Source organism: Apodemus sylvaticus, chromosome 13 (assembly GCF_947179515.1).
Source record: "Apodemus sylvaticus chromosome 13, mApoSyl1.1, whole genome shotgun sequence".
Classification (NCBI taxonomy): domain Eukaryota; kingdom Metazoa; phylum Chordata; class Mammalia; order Rodentia; family Muridae; genus Apodemus; species Apodemus sylvaticus.
In genome coordinates this window covers 11,810,116-11,831,757 of record NC_067484.1, presented here as the reverse complement: position 1 = coordinate 11,831,757, position 21,642 = coordinate 11,810,116, and the positions used below count along the sequence as shown (strand labels likewise).

Here is a 21,642-nt window from a genome sequence, read left to right as displayed (position 1 = left end):
GTGACTTTATTTTGGAAAACTTGTAAAAAAAAAAAAAAGTCTCATGGGATTTCGGCTGTACCAGGGAAAACTTGGTGGCTGGTTACACAGGAGCTGTGCGGTCAGTTCATTCACATGAAGTAAAAGATGTTAATGTGGAGAGAAGGCTAATTGCCATTGTCCTGGCTTGGCCATGTCACGCACATAGATGTTCCCATATTTGTTAGGGATGTTGCGAGTGGAACGGAATTTCTTCTTATTAGGCTGAGGCTAAGTGAGGACCGTGGGAGTCAAATCTGCAGCCAGACGGAGAAACAGCACCCAAGGGTGGTCACTGCCACAGAGTGCTCCAAGGTGCAAATGTGATGTTTCAGACATGGGACACAGTGACTATGAATTTCCAGCTAAGTGGTAGGGGCCATGGTTTTAGTACTCAAAGAAGAAATACACTTCAAAAGAGCACAAGAAGGGCTTTAAAGCTGTTTTGGGTTAAAATTGTTGCAAACTACCAAATGACTGCTACACTCGCTCCACAGCTGCTGCCCATCCATCCCACCTCTTCTTTGAAACCGGGACTTGCTTAGAGACAAACAACTACAATATTTCCTCTTTTAAGATGTAACTAAATTGCTTAAGTTTGGGTGTTTTAAGAATTTACAGGAATTTAAGCTACAAACTTGTTTAAAAAATTAAAAATAAATTTACCTTTGGTTTTTCAAAGTTTCATACATTATTCTGCCTTATTGATTATAGCCATCCACATGTCTCTCCCTCTAGCTCCCCCTACTGCCTCCTCCCTGTCTCCCTCCTAACTTCATGTCTTTTTATTGTTACTAATAACTCACTGTATACAGTTAGTTATTAGACCCGACCATATGCACACAACTGTGTGACCATGTACTGGGCTATGAACAACCTACCAGCATCTACTTCTTGAAAGAAGAGTGACTGTCCTTCCCTTAGCAGCCATTAACTGCCACTATTTCCTCCCAAAGGGCTGGGGTCTCAAGGGCTCCTTCCCATCCACACTGGCATTTTGGCTGGCTTCACTTTGTGTGGTAGCCACAGCAGTTGTGGGTTGATGCAAGCAGTAGCCATAGCAGTAGCCAGACAGACTGTCGGATTTCTCCACTGCATTTCCATCAGCTACTGCTTTTACTGCTCTTCACAGTAGGACTGAAGTTGCCTGCTTTGCAGCATGATCAAGTAGTGTTTCAAGACAGCTGTGGTGTGGGTAGGACCGCAGTGCCTGAGACTTTACCTGAATGACCGCTCTCCAGAGGCTGGTGTAATCATAAAAGGGCAGGTTCACTGTTATTATTCTGAATTTGTTCATATTTATTCCTCATTACTACTCACTATCACTTGTTGAGTTGTAACAAATATTATTCTTTATATAACATATTCATAAAAGTATATACATACATTTCTTTATGTCTTTGATATTTTCCACAACAAAAAGGTTTAGTTTTTTAAGGGATCAAAATGAGAGTCTTAGAAGAATGTTATCATCTTATTTTCACAGATACCATGGAATTCCACAGCTCGGTTCCTTCCTTGTAAATTCTGGGGACTGGGCTTCTGTGGGCGAAGGGCACTTTCTGCCTTAACATTAGAGAGATCCTGAGAAGTCATCTATGGGCTTCCAGGGAAATAACTGCTTAATCAAAACCAGAAAAAGAGTTTAATTTGGAAATCCTCATTTCTTATCCACTGATTCCCACCACTTTCCCCAAAGAGATTATACCGCCTTGTTAGAGAACCAATTTTGCATGTCTCAGACTTTCCCTCTGGACTCAAACAGCTGACCTCCACTCTGAGGCGTTTTTTTTTTTTTTTTTTTTTTTTTTTTGAGCAAAACAGCATAAGAATGAGGCAACCTGTCAAGGACTCCATGGTTCCCAGCATCAGGTGGCCATTGCGCCTTTCTTCCCAGGCAGGGCAGGTTGGGCTGGTAAGCATGCATGTGTGCCTGTGTAGAGCAAACTGCAGCAAGGAATGCTGGTTAATGTTTTCCTTAGCCACATAAATCTCATTGAGCTGATACAACAGATGGACTATCCAGTGATCCCTGAAAGGAGAGTGTGTCTGTGTCATGTTGAAGTTCCTGTCAGGCAGGGAAATAAAAAGCCATATGTTCTGATGCAAATATTTCCTGATAATGTGGAACAAACATTCTGTTTCTCATCATCCCTCAGAACAGAGCTGTACTTGAAATCAGGTTAACGAGAACTAAATTTAATCATCCTGTGACCTGATTGGGTATCCGCAGCCTGGGTTATCAAATATCCTACTTTCTGTTGCTTTCAGTTCCATCTCGCTATTTCCTTAGGGAATGCAAAACAATGGTGGCAGAAAAATAACGAATGTGGTAAATCTGGCAAGAGAGAAATATGACTAAAATTCCTTCCTTTAGTTTCATTCCTACAGCCCCATATGTAGTATGGGTGACTTTGGTTTACAAAGTACTGAAGCCAGTTCTTAGAAGGAAAGAGGCAGAGTGCTCTACTTTATGACATGTAAAATTTCTTTGTTTTAAAGATACCTTATAAAAACAGGTCATATCCATTAACTGCCATTTGTACCCATTTTCTGAGATTTCATGGAATTGCATGAGAAAGCATGTCCTTGGTTCTCAGAATAAACATCTCTTAGGCATCCAACCTTTCATTCCTCACCTCTGACCACACACATGGATCTGGAGTTCAGAGGGTGGCAGGGAAATGTGTTACTCTGGGAGACATTGGACTTCCCGATGATGAGGCTGAGTGTCTGGCTATTCTGATGGTAACCGTGAGAAATTAACAGTTATTTCTCACATAAGTCTCAGCATTGTAAGCTAGAAGATTTTTTAGGCATTGACCTTAAACCATCCAGGAATAATTTTCAAAAGAAAAGCGCTGAGAATCCCCTCTACACATCTAGATTTTAAAGAGCTTTGTCAATCAAGTATGTCAGTTCCATATCCTACCCTGAATCCCTCCTCTGTGTGTGTGTGTGTGTGTGTGTGTGTGTGTGAAGACTACTTACCCCCTTTAAAATGACCACACTAGTATGTCTTCTCTACACTTTTGTTTTAAAGTCAAATAGTAGAAAGAGCACCAGGCCAAAGCTATTTCATTCCTGTGCTAGCTTGCTTCCCATTGCTGTGAAATATCATTGACCAAAACCAACTTGGAGAAGAAAAGATGTATTTGGCTTACAGATTACGTTACATCATTGAGGGAAGCCAAGACAGGAACTTAAAGGCAGGATTCTGGAGGCAAAATCTGAAACAAAGACCATGGGGAAATGCAGCTTTCTCCCCTGGCCTGAGCAGTTACCTTTCTTACACAATACTTCCAAGAGAGGGCATTGACTATGGTGGGATGGGGCCCTCAGATAGGGGCTCTCATCTCAATTACTAATCAAGGAAATGCCCCCACAGACTTGCCTACAGGTCAATCTAATGGAAGCAATGCCTCATAAGGTTACTTCTTTCCAGGTAACTGTAGTTTGTGTCTAGTTGACAAAAACAGAAGTTAAAACCCAGGAGACATATATGTAAAATTACTAGAAACACTTTCAATAAGCAATTGATCCCCTTTAAACTCATGCTACTCTCATGACATAAAAAGTAGTACACTTTAATCTCTTAAAAAATTGACACTTTAAAAGACCGACATTTCTTTAACTCTGCGTCCTTGTAAAATTAAAACAAAAACAAAAACAAAAATCAGCAAACCATTCCCAGATTAAATACTTTCTTAGTCCAAATGGGAAGATGCACGGAATAAAAACAATCATACTTAAGCAAACCCAAAGTCCAGCAGGGCAGGGTAGCTCCAAACCTTGTAGTGCAATGCCTGACATCTGGGACTTGGCATAAGCAAGCCACTTTCTTCTTACAGCCTTAGTTGTCTTCAAGGACAGTCAGTATGGATTAGTGCTACCTTACCTTTATCCACACAAGACAGGGTCTGAAGCCCAGCAGAGTTCAGAAGAACAATTGGAGAAGAACAATTATAATACTGAAGAGTCTTATGTCAAAGGAAGAACAGGATACAAGGTACAGGGCAGTAGGATCCCTGAAAGAACTAACAGTGGGTCTCTTAGGAAGAAGACTCAACACGAACTCCCCTAATCATTAATTAACACTTAGATGGATATTCCACACAGTGTATGGATTTACTTGGGATTTCCAGAGGTTTGTCCTCCTCTGTTGTAGAGCCCAACAATCCAAGCAAAGCAGCCATCCTCATTATCAGGGGGAAAAAGAGGGTCATTGTGTCCTCACTGAATGACCCTTCAATTGCTCCCTCCTGAACCTCCCATATACAATTCTGGCCTAATCGCATGTAGTCTCATGGTCCACATTCGGTATGTGGAAAGCTAGCTGAAGAGGGACTCCATCCGAGCTGTGAGGATGCCATCACTCATATGAGGATAACAATTTCTGGAGATGTGGCTGCCATGGTCTTGTCAGTAAGCCTTCATTCACTCTTGCTCTTCAAAGCCCAATAACTCATTGACTCACCAAGTAGACCATGGTGGACTGTACTTATGTCTGCTATTGATGCTCTCTGTTTTGGGGAAACAGATGTCTCTGTTTGGGAAAGCCTCACATCATATGCTCTGATTCGGAGGGGTGGGAAGAAGGGTGCTCAGTCAAACGCGCACACACTCTCTTTTCTGTGTTTTATATTAACATTGTCTGGTGCTTACTGAGTGACATTCCCCCCACACCATGTTAGCTTTCTCCTGCTGTGACAGAATGCCTAGCATAAACAACTTAAAATGAGGAAAGTTTTATCTTGCCCAGTTTCAGTCCATCATGGCATGGGATGGCAGGACAGAACAATTCACAGAACAGGATACTCTGACCTTCCACAGCCCTTCCACCTCCTAAAAGTCTACTCAGATTTTGATCCTATTAATGGATTAAGTGATTGTTTAGGTCAGATTTCTCAAGAGACAATGGAATTACATTATCAGTCACACTCCTGGACATGTTCCTTAATCTCCTAGATATTTCCCAAGCCTATCAAGTCAAGCTTATCCACCACATAAAATGTGCTGCAGTATTTATTATCCTACACCAGGTAGCAAATTATCTCCAATCCTGTGGCTTAAAACACAAATGAAAAAAGATTTATCTCTTACAGTTTCTGTGGGTTTGAGATGTGACAGTGGCTTGGGTGTGAGATAGACGACCCAAACCGGGCTCTGTGGGAGGCATTTAGAAGCTTCTGGTGATGTCCATAAAGCTGAATGAACTGTACTTTTTCTTCTTATTACAACACTGACAATATATAGATTATGTTTCTCCATGAAATCTTAAATAATGTAGCTTTTAAATGTCTGTCTCCTATTTCTATGGGCAAGTTTGGGGTTAGGGTATTTAATAAGTCAATAAATATGCTAAGTCTAGTTACTTCTCAAAAGCTCTTATGATAACACCCGTGTTATGGAAGTTAATGGAAAGATAATTCTTTTTTTTTTTTTTTTTTGGTTTTCTTGTTCTTTATAGTTAATCATCAAAATGATACATAGTTATTTCAGGTCAACACTGGTCATATGTATGCCTAAATATAAAACTCCCTACTTTTTATTCTCAGGCCTACATCTTAGCATCTTCATTATGTATTAACTAAACTGGAAACATGGGGTACAAGCTAATGCTTCATATCAGAGTGCACATAAATCGATTTCTTAGGAACAAATTCCAGAAAGTAAGTTATATACGATAACTGTAGTTCCTGCCGCCATTTGCACCAGAGAGCTAGGCAGCCCCACAGCCTTCTGTGCACCGCCTGCCAGGAGAGAGTGATCTCCCAGCAGCATTTTCACTTCTGAGCACAGAGTTAATGTCTTCACCTTCTCTCTGAAGAGGAACAGCTAGGAGCACACAGGGCACAAGATCAGTGGAGCAGCTGGGACAGAGATCTTCAGGCTACCATTTGCACCAGGGAGCCAGGTGCCTCCACAGCCTTCTGTGTACAGACCCTGCCAGAAGAGAGTTGGTCTCCCAGGAGTACAGACACAGGCTTATAGCCCCACAGGAGGGACAAACTCCAGCTAGAGACAGTAAGACCAACTAGCACCAGAGATAACCAGATGGCGAAAGGCAAGTAGAAGAACTGTACCAACAGAAACTAAGGCTACTTGGCAACATCAGAACCCAGTTCTCTCACCACAGCAAGTCCTGCATACCCCAACACAGTGGAAAAGCAAGAGTTGGATTTAAAATCATATCTCATGATGCTGATAGAGGTCTTCAAGAAGGACTTAAATAACTCCTTTAAAGAAATACAGGAGAACATTGGTCAACATGTAGAAGCCCTTAAAAACACAAAAAATCCCTTAAAGAAATACAGGAGAACATGGGTCAACAGGCAGAAGCCCTTAAAGAGGAAACACAAAAATCCTTTAAAGAATTACAGGAAAACACAAATCATCAAGTGAAGGAACTGAACAAAACCATCCAGGATCTAAAAGTGGAAGTAGAAACAATAAAGAAATCACAAGGTGAGACATCTCTGGAGATAGAAAACCTTGGAAAGAATTCAGGAGTCAGATGCAAGCATCAACAACAGAATACAAGAGATAGAAGAAAGAACCTCAGGTGCTAAAGATACCATAGAAAACATTGACTCAACAGTCAGAGAAAACGTAAAATGCATGAAGCTTGTAACCCAAAACATCCAGGACACAATGAGAAGACCAAACATAAAGATTATAGGTATAGAAGAGAGCGAAAATTTCCAACTTAAAGGGCCAGTAAATATCTTCAACAAAATTGTAGAAGAAATTCCTAAAGAATCCCTAACCTAAAGAAAGAGATGCCCACGAACATACCAGAAGCCTACAGAACTCCAAACAGACTGGGCCAGACCAGAAAGTCCTCCCAGCACACAATAATCAAAACACCAAATGCACTAAACAAAGAAAGAATATTAAAAGCAATAAGTGGAAAAGGGCAAGCAACTTATAAATGTAGACCTATCAGAATTACACCAGACTTGTTACCAGAAACTATGAAAGCTAGAAGATTCTGGGCAGATCTCATACAGACCCTAAGAGAACACAAATGCCAGCCCAGACTGCTATACCCAACAAAACTTTCAATCACCATAGATAAACCTAGATATTTCATGATAAAACCAATTTACACAATATCTTCTCACAAATCCAACCCTACAAAGGATAATAGATGGAAAACACCAACACAAGGAGGGAGACTACACCCTAGGAAAAGCAAGAAAGTAATCTTCTTCCAACAAACCCAAAAGAAGATAACCACACAAACCTAAAAATAACATCAAAAAATATCAGGAAGCAACAATCATTATTCCTTAATATCACTTAACATCAATGGACCCAATTCCCCAATAAAAACACATAGACTAACAGAAATATTTTCCATACAAATCTTCAATTCTATCATAAAATGTTTCTATTTCCTTTTTCAATTAATTTAGTAATGATTTTAAGACTACCACTTTACTCTTTAATTTTCCATGAAGATTGTCAATTTTAATGTTTTTCTATATATCTCTTCTAGTCTATCAGAAATATTTTCCATATAATTCTTCAATTTTATCATAAAATGTTTTTACTTCCTTTTTCAATAAAAGAACATGCTTTTCAAAAAAAAAAAAAAAGGGCAACTATAGGCCAAGACTACTATAGGCCAGGACTACAACTCAATTCACTGCTCATTACTTTTTCTAATGAAAATCCTCAAATGGCCTGATGTAATTAGACCATTTAACTTCATGCTACAGTAGGTCATGTGTAAAATTTATACTCTAGTTTTAGCTAGCTCAGCAATGACATTTCCTGAGAACTCTGATTATCCATAGATCTAGTATAAAACTGCAGTACTACCTAAGAGAAGCATTTCAAAGTCTTGCCAGTTATACAAACTGACTTCCACCTTGTATGGGAGAAACACCTTCTTGCCAATAGACAGAATTTCCAACATTGGTACCAGATCAGGAAGATAAACAATTTCTTCTTCCATTTTCTATATTCTAGAGAAGGAAACACATTTCATGGGATGATACTAGATCTCACTTGCAAACTGTCCTAACGAAGACCAGAGCTTAACTACAAGAGCACTATCTTTCCTGGAGGAGAAGGGCTCAGCTCACCGTGTAGCACCTAGCCTTTCCCAGCAATAAGGGGCACACATACTTTGTGTGCTGTCCAGGGCTTGCCGGTCTTAAGAGGGGAAGCACCAGAAACAAGGTAGAATTTGGATTATAAGAACTCTGAATGTGGGGAGATGGCCCACCAGGTAAAAGTGTGTAGGGTCTGTGCAGAGGACTGGAGTTTGGTTCCTAGAACCAATGTGGCTCACAGCTCCAGCTCTAGAGAATCCTAGGGTCCTGAAGACACTTAGATTCACATGCTCATATACTCACATGTACACATAATTAACTTGTAAAAACATCTTTTTAAAAAACCCTCTTAGATTTGCCCCTACCTGTGAGAGGACGTCAGGGGAAGCCACCACTGGTCAGGAGACTGGAATTAGTGTGCAGAGTCACCTGTCTTTGTCACGCACCAGACCCATTTCTAGGTTCTCTCAGCTCAGGGGAGGTGAATGTGCTTTTCTTGTGGCCATTACCCAGCATTTTAGCCTGATCCTGCCGCTCAGTCGGATGTACTGGACCGAGCAGATTTTGGAAGCTCATCAGTTTTCTTACCTCAAGTTTATCATAATTTTCTCATGTTATGAAATTTAAATGGAAAGTGGTGGCAAAGTATCTTTACTTACAAAATGTAGTTAACAAACTATATTCATATGATTTTTTTCAGGGTTTGGTATAAATAACAATAATCACCAGAAAGCTTTTTTGAACTTGAAAATCAACTGTAAGCACTTAAAAATTGCCTTGAATAATGATACTACAAAAATATTATGGCCTAGAGTAGTGCCTGTAAATTGTATAAGTTATGTCTTAGCTGCTTTCCTACTGCCATGCTAAGATACCATGATCGAGGCAACTTAGAAGAAGAACCTTTGAGACTCGTGGTTTTAGAAGGTTAGAGTTCATGACTATCATGGAAAGAGGCATGACATCAGGCCTGGCAGCTGAAAACTTACATTTATGGACACAACCATGATGGAAGAGCTAACTGGGAATGTTATGGAATTCTGAAACCTCCAAGCCCACCCCCAGTGACACACTTCCTCCAACAAGGCCACATACCCTTATCCTTCCTAAACATTTCTACGACGAAATCAAACATATGAGCCTTTGGGGGTCATTCTCATTCAAACCACTGAAAACTATTTCTAAACTACAAAATTTGACTTTAAAAATCACAAATGTCTGCACTTCCCCCTCTTTTTGTTAGTGTTAAAAGCAGAAGGAATTCTAGTGCATCTTAGGCACTGTACGCCTGTTAATTTGTCATTATACTCTTTCCAGGGGCCATGGGACCCAGTGGTTAGCTACACTCTTTCCAGAGTCCATGGGACCTAGTGGTCAGCTGCACTCTTTCCAGGGGCCATGGGACTCAGTGGTCAGCTGCACTCTCTGGTTGGCTCTTGGTATGCCAGCCACTCTAAGCTCCTTGATGACCTTGAACCAAAGGTCACAAATCTCATCTTTTCCTGCTCTAGGACAATATCACCACTTCCTTATAAACTTCAATAATGCTTGGCAAATAGCAAAAACTTTAATGAATAACTCTTTCGATTGTTTTGAGGCAGGGTTTCTCCACATAGTCCTTGCTATTCTGGAACTTGTACACCCGGCTGACTTCAGAGATTCTCCTGTTTCTGCTTCCCAGTTGCTGGGATTAAGGTGTGTGCTCCCACCACCCAGCTAATGAATGACTTTTAAATAAAGAAATAAAGGTCGTTTGAGAGCAAAACTCTAGGATGTACTAAGGTGTTAATCTACCTTAGGAAATGAACTAGTGTGGGAAAGAAACTTGCAGGGCACCTAATAAGCCCTTCTATTTCTCTGTGCAGTTACTCTGACATCTGAAAAATGCATGCATTTGAAATTCCTTTATTGTTTGTCATCTGAAATAATATACAACATGAACACTCTAAGCATTAATACATAAGGGTCATGCATCTTTAAGTCCTCATGTTGATTCTTCATAACTATCAATAGATACTTTTATGTTAGCAGGTCCAGCATTAAAACAAATCATATGTTATTTAAAAACAGAGAGTAAACATTGGTTGGTAAATTAGTCAAATAAAAACCAACCACTGAGAAACTTGAAATTTTTATTTGCTACATTTAGTAATAAACACAATAAAGTAAAATATAAAACACATATTATAAAATATAAAACCAAACACAAATATAGAAAGCAGCTAAAATACAATGAGGAACATTTTTACATAACTATAAATATGATTCTTGGCATTAATTTTGGTCTATTTCCATAAGTTTGTTTTGGTTTGGTGGTTGACTTTTAAGCCTCTGGATATAGGCAAACATAAAATTGTTTATGGTTTAAAACTATAATGGCCCTGTAAAACAGAATTGAAAAATAAGGAATGAATTTTTGGAAGAGGTCCATACTGCAAACAAAGCATCCAAACCTAAAAAAGGAAAATTTGCTTTTTTCCAATTGGCAGTGCATTTATTTTGACTTTCAGAAATTGAAGTCTTTTAAAAATATTTATTTTATGTTTATGTGTTTTGCCTGTATGAATGTATGTGTATCATGTGTGTGTGTGTGTGTGTGTGTGTGTGTGTGTGTGTGTGTATACCTTGTGCCTGAGAGGCCTGAAGAAGGGTGTTGGACCCTAGATCCCCTTGGGACCCACATTACAGATGGTTTTGTGCAGCTACAAGGTGTTGGGAAATAAACCTGCATCCTTGACAAGAGGAGCAAGTGCTCTTGATGGCTGAGGTACCGTAAGCCCACAGAAACTGAAATCATTAATATGAGCCAAGACCTTCATTGATTCTCTCTTTCTCTCTCTCTCTCTCTCTCTCTCTCTCTCTCTCTCTCTCTCTCTCTCTGTGTGTGTGTGTGTGTGTCTGTATGAAGACAGATTCATATTGAATCCTTTTAGCATAGCAAGTCTTGCATGTATGTGAAAACTTACCTTAAATGAAATACTAGTGCTTGGAATGTAGCTCAGTTGGTAGAGTGCTTGCCTCTAGGCCTCTCAGGCCTAGATACACACTCATTCATGCAGGCAAAAACCACTCATAAACATGAAATAAAATAAATATTTTTAAAAGACTTCAGTTTCTGAAAGCCAAGATGAACAAAGCGCTGGATTCAATTTCTAGCCTGACAAACAAGAACATATCTAATCTTGCCCTCTGGAAGAAGAGGTTTAAAGTTATTTCAGGCTACATAGTGAGTTCAAGACCAACAGGGGATACATGATGCTCTGTCTACAAAGAAGAAAGAAAGAAATAGCTGTCAGTTCTAAGTAGTTCAGATTAATAGAGAAGGAGGGAAGACTAAGACTCTTAAAAGAAGTGGGAAACACTACAGCCACAGTCTAGCATGCTTAACTGAGCAATATGACGTGTTCACAGCCTAAGGGGTAATGATGGAGCAGCCTTAGGAAGAACCAGGGAAGGGTTGTCCAAGAATGACCGACCACGTGTGCCTGACTATGTTGACCACACATGCATATTTAAACACATCACTCTCAAAACCAAACATGTTTCTACACAAGCCAAAGAATGTCCTAGTTTTTACTGTGGCCTGCTGGTTATCTATCTATAACACAGACTTCATGAGAAAGGAGAGCTTAAAATGGGCTTTGAATTAAATGTACGTTCTTCTTATGCAGATAAGGTGGGAGCTAGAGGGTTCTGGAAAGCAGAGGTACTCATGGTAAAGGTACCTTGATCAACTGAGGTGTTTTGATGAATTGGTAGCAACAGCAAGCCATATTTAAACAATCACAGTTCAATTTAAACTTGCTTTTTGGATTTGGATTTGCATAGACATACACACATATATGGATTTTTGTAGTAAGATTTTCAATAAAGAGTTTTGACTTTTAAAATATATACTAATTATATGTTATCAAATATAATGAAAACCTAAAATGTTTGGACGTGAGGAAAACTCTCATCTGAAGAGCACTATTTGTGCCTTCTTTTTCTTTCCTTTATATGTTGGACAATAGTCTGTGTAGGACACACAGGCAATTCTGGACACTCAGTCCATCACATAGCTAACCCTAAGCCTGAGTTTGCTAGAGACTTGATTCATTTTCAGGGTGAGTCCATCCATTTCAGGAGCAGACACAGAGCATGGCCCACTAGCAGAACTAATGAGAACTGTGGGGCACAGAAATCTCCACTGCAATTAGGGCTCTAATTCTGTGGTGAAACTGATCTCATGCCTCTGGGGGCTTTCCGATAGTCATACATAAAAACAAAAGTGAAATTTAGTGACAATATAGAACACCATCTATCCCCTTAAATAAACAGTAAAACAATTTGCCCAAGATTATGAAGAAACATGGTGATTATAAAGCAGAATGACTTTTCTCATATAACTGCAAGTAACATGCTTACTTTGGAGACAAGCATAGGGAATACTCTCAAAATATACAGTATAAATGTTCGTACATAGTCTTTTCTTTTTCTTAAAGATTTATTTATGTATGTGAGTACACTGTAGTATTCAGACACACCAGAAGAGGGCATCAGATTCCATTACAGATGATTGTGAGCCACCATGTGGTTGCTGAGAATTGAACTCAGTACCTCTGGAAGAACAGTCAGTGCTCTTAACTGCTGAGCCATCTCTCCAGCCCCCATATTCTTTTCTTTAAAATGTCCATTATACCTTATGTTAGAGTTATATTATGAAGTGTTCATGAAAGAAATGATATTATTCTTTGAATTCACTTTAAAGTGTTACAGTAGAAGCACCTGGGCAGAACAGAGGTGATAGTGTCCATATGTTAACCACCAGCAGACCTGGGTGGCAGGCACTCAGTTTCTTCATATTACTGTCTATTATGTTTATAGTACTGTATCTGTGAAGCCCCAAAACTCTGGCAATAAAACAGAATCACTTCGATTAAAACAAGTTGCAGTAATAAAATAGTAAGGGCAAAATAATGTTATTTTCAACTATTAAAAGTGCTCCATTGAGTAAGGTGGCTCATGCCTTTGATGCCAGAACTTGGGAAGTGGAGGCAGGTGGATCTCTATGAGTTTGAGACCAGCCGGGTCTACATAGCAAGTTATGTAGGTCCAGGTTAGCTGGGGCTACAGAATGAAAGTCTTTTTTTAAAAACAATGTATCACATAACACAATTTGGTAACTTACAACATTTTGTAGAGAACAATTCACATGACATAGTACTGAAAGGGTGTAAATGACTTATGTCACCAATCAGTAGGGAGCTAATCATGGCATATCCACTTCCAATGAAATATTATGCAAAAATTAAAAAGAGAATTGTTGAGTAAACCAGTAAACCGAGAGGCCCCAGAACAGTACACATGGCCGTCTTCTGGGCCACAGACAATGTCTGGAGAAACTTCATCAGTGCTCCTAGTTGTCCCTGCAATAAGATAATGGGTTTTACTTTTAGAAGCTTATTATTTTATTTTTTATGTATGGATGTTTTGCCTGCATGTATGACTGTGTACCATGTGCAAGCATGATGACCATGGAGTCCAGAAGATGGCATTATATCCCCTGGAACTGGAGTTATATACACTTGTGAACCACAATATTGGTCCTGAGAATTGAACCTGTGTCTTCTGGAAGAGTAGCCAGTGCTCTTAACTGCTGAGTCAACTCTCCAGTCCCCAATTTTTTAAATTTGTTTACTTAACTACTCTACATTACTCATAAGCTTTTACAGAAGTGTCTAGCTGACAATTGAGTGATGGTTCTGTCCATAGATCAATATAGAAACTACAATTTTCTCATTATATTAGCCTTCCTAATAGAATGGTTTGTTAACTTTGTGTCATATATTTAGTAATCCAAAATAAGAAAGTGACATACTTCAAAGACAACACAGGACCTAGAACAGTTTTACCTCTAAAAATGCAAATTGCCTTTTCTAAAGCACATACATTATTTTCCTTCGCCACATGAGAACATTAAAATGAAGATGTTTAAAACTACATAAAATACCACAGCATAATATATGTAGGAATAAAATTATGTACCTTTTAGCTAATTCAAAGCATGTTGAAAATTCTACTAGCTATAGGAAGAAATAGCATTTGGAAAAGAAAAAATGTTTTTCTAGTTGGCTCTTAAAGAATCTGAATGTATGCCAATAGTTTTATGTGAAGAATACTTGTGGATGTTTTAGCAATGTGTTTGTTCTTAGAATAGAACAGATGGCAACAAGGAATAAAATGTTATTTCCAGATGTACAATTTTGTGAACTCGGTGCCAGGGACTCAAAGTGAGAATTAAATCTGAAGTGTCAGGGTAGCTGGCACCATGGCATTTCGAGAGTAGATTTTAACTTGATCATCTGTGGGCTCCAGTTAAGGGTTTTTTGGGGGGTGGAGGGGTCATGCCCAAGTACAAAGACATGTTAGTGGGATCATGGTCCTTCCATATTCACACTGCTGCTATGGCTGCAGTATTGGTGCTGGATTCCCAGTCTGTGATACCCCAGAACTAAATAAAAGAGAGCCTGATAGTCCTTTCTCAATGCTACTCCTCATAAAATAGTTGCTTGTTCACAGGCTGTGCTGTTCCTATTTCCTTGCTAATTTAAGCTTAGCTATCTCCACATAAGTAATTTAAGGAAAATAAGTGCATGTCACTGCAGTTACCTGGTAGACAGTCTGTTCCACACTGTACTCAGCTTCAGGAATGTTGAAGGAATTCTTGGATTTTGTTGTTAGAAACCTGCATCCAGTTGAAGAACACCATTTTGTTACAAACTAATTATATTACTAGCAGTTTTGCTTAAGAGAATTGGTCTCTCTTTTTAATATTCTTTGACAATTTCTTACATGTGTATAATAAATTTTTGGTTATTTTCATTTCAGTACTTTCTTAAATCTTCACTCTTCCACCAAAGCCCTTTAAAACAAGTCCTGCTCTTACCTTGATATCTTTATTCTTGTGACCAACTGGGTTTAATTTTGGTTACTTCCATGAGCACAGTGGAGAGTTATTTGCAAGTAATTATGTATGGGCAATTTATCTGTGACTACATCACTGAAGAACCCCTAGCAACCATCCCCCTAGCAACCATGAATAGCTCAGACTCCCTCAGACTGGGCAGGGACGCATGAGCCCTTCCTTCCCGGTCTATGCTGAAATGCCTGTTGGTGGGTCCAATCTTCCGCAGGGAAACATGGATACAGTGAGTTTCTGGGTACAGTGGCCATGCCCTGTCCAGACACACCAGTTCACAGAGCTCCCACCATCCAGCTCTCACATCTTTTCTGCTCCCTTGTCTGCAAAGTTTGGTAAACCTTGGAGGTTTCGGATAGAGCAGAGAGGGCTTTCTTAATTACCATGTCTCTACATCCACTTGGGCAAGTTATTTACATTCATTTTTAAAAAATAAATTTCTGTGTTTTAAAATTTATTTTTATTTTATTTATATTTGTTTTTTGCGTGCATGTGTGAGGGAGTAGGTTCCCCTGGAAAAGAAGTTATAGATAGTTGTGAGCTGCTATGTGAGTGCTGGGAATTGAAACTGGGACCTCTGAACATCAGCCAGTACACTTGACTGCTAAGCCATCTTTCCAGCCCAAGACCCTTATTTAAGGTTTTAAAAGTCCAGCCTAGTATGAATTTTTCCACATTCTTTACCTGGTTCTTAGAGCTAGATTGCCTCTGGTGTGCAGCATTGGGACGATGCTTCGTAGAAGCCCTTGAAGACTCAAGACATAATTTCTGTCTGCGGCTGTCTGCTGCTTTGCTTTCTGTTAGGCTGTGTTCAGCTGCATTGACTTCTTTAACTTGATTTGCTAATTGTTGCTGTTGGAGCTGGGAATTTTCAGTTTCTAAGTCTGATTCAAAAATGTGTGGCTGACTTTTGAGTTTTAGGGACTCGTGGCTTTTTCCTAAAATTTGTGTGATGAATCTGCTTGTTAGATTGTCTTTTCCACTTATGTGGATGTCAACATCATTTTTCATCATGGCTAAACTGTTATTTGACATCTGTGTCATGGCACTAGTATACAATGGTCTAGCTTCTTTAAGGTACACAGTCTGTCTTAAATCAGAAGAGGGCTGTTCCTTCTTTTGATCATAGAACTCAGTGTCCTTTTTTTGCAGAGGTTTGGAGCACTTCTGATTTAAGTTGTCAGCAAGTACTCGAATGTTGCTATTTGATCTTTTTCGAGTGGCTGTACCTAGACTTGATTTGCCTCCCTGGGTAACACTAGTTTCCTGTGCTAATAAGGTAGGCTCTGTAACCCCGCTCTGTTTTCTTTTCAAGGTGCTAGGTGCTGAGATGGTTTTGTTCACTTGCTCGGATTTCTTTTTGAAAACTGGTATGAATGCTGGTGCTCTGTTGCTTTGTAAGCAAAAATTTTTGCTCCCAACTTGTGTGTTTTCTCTGCTGAGCTCTTCCAAATGTAGTTGTGGTGCCTTGAGAGGCCCAGAGGGCTTTCTGTCATGAAAAGACCCAGGCTGGTGGCAACTAGCTGAGAACAAGCCCGACCTCTGCTGGCTGACAACAAGCTCCACCTTGTGCTCTGCAGCTGTTGACTGTGGGATGAAATTTAGAGCTCTGGTGGGTTTCACCAACGTGGATTGAGTTACAGAAGCTCGGAAGAATTTTTTAGTAGTCAGATTGGATGGTTTGACTTTGTTTTCCTGAAAGGACAGAGATTGGGGAAATTTAAAAATGTAATAATAATATAAGTGAAAAGAGAAAAGAAATACAAAATATTGGAATAAGAATACAAAGTAACACTAAAACACACAGAACAGCTGAGAAAGAAAATATAACTGAGCCTTCTGGTGTACTTGGCACATTATAACTAAGTCAATCAACTGTAAAACTTACACACAGCTGCCGTCTGTGTCTACACTGTCTTCTAGATGTGCTCAGGCAAACTTCTGGCTCTCAGTGCCCCCTCTTCTCACTGCTCTAAGCTGTGGCCTCTCCTCTCCATGAGCAGTGTGCTCTGATACTTTAACGTCCGTCCTTGCCCTGCCTCGCTGAATAGATACTGGCATCTTGGAGTGACAGAACTATGGCTTATTTACTCTTACCTTTTCTAAAGTTACTAAGAAACACTGGCTGAAAAAAACTCTAATGAAGTGTGGATTCATTTGCATGGGATCTTTAAGTGAGATTTTGGCTTCAGGCAGAGCTGTGTGTGTTAGGACTGATTGTTTTCACTGTCTGCTACAGATCCTGGTGCCTAGCTGGTAACTCAGCTAGTTTTCAAACTGACTAGTAAGACGCGTCAAAGAGATCCAAGCATGTCCTCTTCTTTGAAAACGTTAAACTTTCCCATGCTCACACTGAGCACACACTGACACTGGAACAATACAGAGCAGGTTAGCATTAGGTTAGCACCGTGCAAAAGGAGGACAGTCAAATTCATGAAGTGCTCCCCATATTTAAAATAAAACAAACAAAAATAAATGTTAGCATTGAACCATTCTAGGCGCATCATTCACAGGCTTCAAGCTTACCACTGAACCGAGTGTCAGAACTATCACCAGCCCCTTCTTCACATTTCTTATGACTCTAGTACTCTTGTAATTCCTGCCTTATTTTCGTTTGCTATGTGTCTGCCATTATAGACGCTTCATAAAGGGCTCTGCAGTGTTTTCTTTAGGGTCAGGTTTATTTCGCCTAATATACTATTTTTTCAAGATTCAGCTATGTTGTATGATGTCTCAGAATTTCCCTTCTTGTGACTGACTATTCCATTGGAGGTCTATGGCAGTATGCTCTCTGTTCAATTATTCAAAATACTTAGTTTTAGTATTTTGAAATAAATCTACACTGGGCTTTAGTTTTTGTGAAAGAACAATTGTGCTAGTAAATTCTTGTCAACTTGCCATAAATTAGAGTCATTTGGGAATAGAGGATCTTAATTGAGGAACTCCCTTTATGAGATTGGCCTGTGAGCCTGTTGTGGAGGTATTTTCTTGATTAATCAGTTGTGTGTGGGTCCAGACCCCTGTGGGTAGTGCCACTGCTAGGCAGATAGTCCCTGGTTATATAAGAAAGCAAGCTTAGTAAGCCTTGGAGAGCAAGCCAGTATGTACTATTTCTCCATGGTACCTTCCTCTGCTCCTACTTCAATTCTTGTTCTGAGTTCCTCAATGATTGACTATTATTTGGTGGGTCAAATACTCCTCTACTGCTATCATGATTTTGTTCACAGTATTTATCAACAGAAGGTAAAATGTAGACCATAGATGTATCTTCTTACCCTTACAGATTAAAAATATGTCATGAGCAAAAATGTAAAGGTTATAGAAATAATATGCAAACCAGAACAGTTAATTTTTCCTTCTTAAACTGAGTTTCAGTTTTTGAATGAGGCTGAGATGAGACTAGGAGTTTGGGGGATCAGAATTATAAGCAGGCACAGAAAATTATAAGATTGACCCAATTATCTACTCGACATAACAAGGCACATAAAAATGAAGTGGTTTAAATTTAAGAAAAAAACAGGCCTTCAATAATATACACTTTGGGGGAACACAATTCTTATGCCTCTGAATAATAAAAAGGGGGTTACAGATGTTCTTCAGAATAGTCTCTGTACAAGGGAACTAACACAAAACTAATAGTTGTCTAATAAAACCTTGCGTAGCATTTTTTGTCAAGACATCATATGAGCAAGGGCTACCACCATCATCTCATGTCAAGAAGGAAGGCTGCTACTCAGAGTGGGCGTGGTGGACTGTGCTAAAGCTCCATTCTACTCCACTCTTCCCGTTGGTTGGTTTTCTGGAACAAGCTCCTATAAAGCCTGAAGTGTCCTTTTCTTATTTGCACTTAGGGTGCTGACTTTGTGATTGGCAGCCACACATAATCAACTGTTTGGAGACAATACCTGCGCCAGCTTTGCTAAATAGTTCAACTATAAACATGTTGATTGATCTCAGCCACAACCAGGCAGAAACTGCACTGTTGACTCACTAGATTTCTGGTTGTCCAGTGAGTACAGACATTATCTGCTCCTCTGCTATTGGAGAGTAGCAGATAATCGACCACCATGCTCACCCACAGACAGCTGTCCTTGCATTGTACATTTTACGTGAGTGCACAGATGCCTTCATAAAAATATTGCCTGGTTTGGTTGAAATTCTACCAAATACCAAGAGATTTTTGTCAAAACTGATGGAGTCACTCTGGAGTGCAAATGTTTTTCCATTGCCTTGAAAGAAACATATTTAAGTGTTGGGAACCAGAAAGCTTGGCTCAGCACCCCCAGCTGAGCTGTTTGCATAGGTTTCTTGAGAGCAAAACATCCCATGGCTTAGCTTGATTCCTGCCTTCCTGCCCAGTGTGGTATGGACTTCCCAGGTGCCTGACCTATGGCTATAATCGTTTTTTTTCCTGTTCCTGTCCCTGGCCTCTAGTATATATATTGCTGGTCTCCCAGTAAAGCTTTGGCATTCTCCTTGCAGAATGACCCGTGTCTGTGTCTTTTGTTAATCCCCCAGGCCTACGCCCAATACTCAGTACCGTGGCAGAATGGGCGCTGTCATTTAAGAACTAAGTTGAAATTATTGACAAGCAAAGGACGCTTCTTTTTTTTTTTTTATAGATCCTTGGGTTTCACAAGCTGTATGATTTTTTAAAATGTACCCATTAATTAAGATAATCAAAGAAAAACTCTAGACAGCTCTGGAGGAGGACAAATCGCATGCATTCTGAGAGAATGAGTGTCTGTGCCTGGGATATGTCACATTCACACCAGCTCTTTTTGCCAGTCTGAGAAGTGCATGTCTGGAGAGAAGAGTTTTCAGGAGACTGTTCTGCTCCCTAGGTTGTCAATGTATTATTTACTCATTATTTTAATTTTTAAAATACTGTACATAGCCAAAAGGGAGGAAACTTCTAGGTTTATATTCAAAATGTATAGAAAAAACAAAAAGGGCAGATGTGAACAACAGATGAGATCATAAATAATTCCCAGAATCTTAAACTGTCAACAAACTGAGGCTTTGTGAAGCCATGAGCTGGTCAATAAGCACATGCTTTACTACACATATCATTTGTCTAGGTCATTGGAAGATGAAGCTTGCTGACATTTAGTTTCCAGCACTGACATATAATATATAAATGAACAACTCTACATATATAAAATGGTGGAACACTATTAAGGTAACCATTAAAAGGAATTTGAGAAGTCTATCTGGGCAATGTGCTTAGATTTTTACTGAGGGAGAAAGTCCTTCTGTTGCATCCAGACATTTGATGTGGGAAAGCTCTTTTTCCTTCCTGCTAACCATTAAAATATCCATATCTATTAGCCTGCCTCTCTAGATAAGTTGAGGCAAAAAGAGAGATGCTAAGGCTTAGCAACTCATCCCTCCCCCCACTATACACACACAACACACACACAAACACCCCACCGACACACATATACACACTCCCTGTGATTGCTACACCTGGGGATAAACTAATCCAAGATGTTACAATCTTCCTATACTAGCAGTAACTGGCAGTGCTGTAAAATGTCTGGGGAGGGGGAAACTGAAATGCAACCAGAATGCCTAACTAACCAGATTTTCACTATTTATTAAAGTCAGGTGTGTTCATGGCACCACACTTGTCTATCTTGCTTAAAACAGAGCCTCTGGCTTATAAGAAATATGGAAGCTGGAAGACTGTTAGCTTTAAAACACACAACTCACAAGGAAGCAAATGCTCAAATCCAAACTGTAGACTATCCTTCCGGGCCAGCGCCCTGTCTCTAGTGAACAACAGCATAAATAATGCTGAATAATAAAACAGACAAGCAAATATAATGACCAAATGGTCCGAGATGGTCCTGTTTAGATTTTAATCTGACAAAACTCTTAAAAATAAAGAAATCTTTGCGACAAATGAGAGCCAGGGCATGTGATACTAAAGAATTATCATTCATTCTGGTGGGTATAGCAATGACAGTGGGCTATGTAAAATGCCTTTTAAATGATGCAGGCTTTACACAAGATGAAATAGCATTTTATCTGATATTTGTTTCAAACATCCATTTTATACCTCACTTATAATTCATTTTCTTTTAAGTGTTTTTGAAAATTTCCATAATTGAAGCAAACCTAGCCAGGCTAGGCACTCCTGCTAATTGAATTTTGCAAAAGATCAGCTGTCATTAGAGCGCTCGGAGCGGTTGTGCAGCCTGTTTTTGTCAATACGAAGAGCAATGGTCTCTTGGCAGGGCTGGCCACAGCTGTGGGAACCTGCTTTGGCTGCTAATTTCTCTCCTTCCTTCATGATCCATCTGGGCCCCTAAGGGCCACCTCTAACAAAGTTAACCCTGACTCCACCCTAGAATGCTCCCACAGTCCAGTCAGAGACAAGTCCTCTCACAACCTCCACTGTCACCTTAGCCCTCTTTCAGCTGAGGACACTAAGGGACAAGATGAGATCTGCTCCAGTTCCACAGTGGCAAGGGATTCTGATCTAGACAGCCTGTTCAAAGCTTCAGCTCTTGGTCAATCTAAGACTCATTTTTCTTTTCCTTTTTCTGTTATTGGGCTAAGAATCTGTCTGGGCTTCAGGTTTAAGTCAGA

General features: G+C 39.6%; 1 protein-coding gene across 1 annotated transcript in view; it reads right to left on the bottom strand.

Annotated features, from left to right (window-relative positions):
• The window catches only part of C13H18orf63 (chromosome 13 C18orf63 homolog), a 63,941-nt gene that overhangs the window by 10,751 nt on the left and 31,548 nt on the right, over window positions 1-21,642 (bottom strand). The window contains exons 11-12 of the mRNA XM_052156012.1: window positions 15,722-16,740; window positions 14,736-14,805 (exon numbers count right to left, since the gene is read on the bottom strand). Coding sequence (XP_052011972.1) covers window positions 14,736-14,805; window positions 15,722-16,740 — 1,089 coding nt within the window. The remainder of the gene's footprint in view (window positions 1-14,735; window positions 14,806-15,721; window positions 16,741-21,642) is intronic.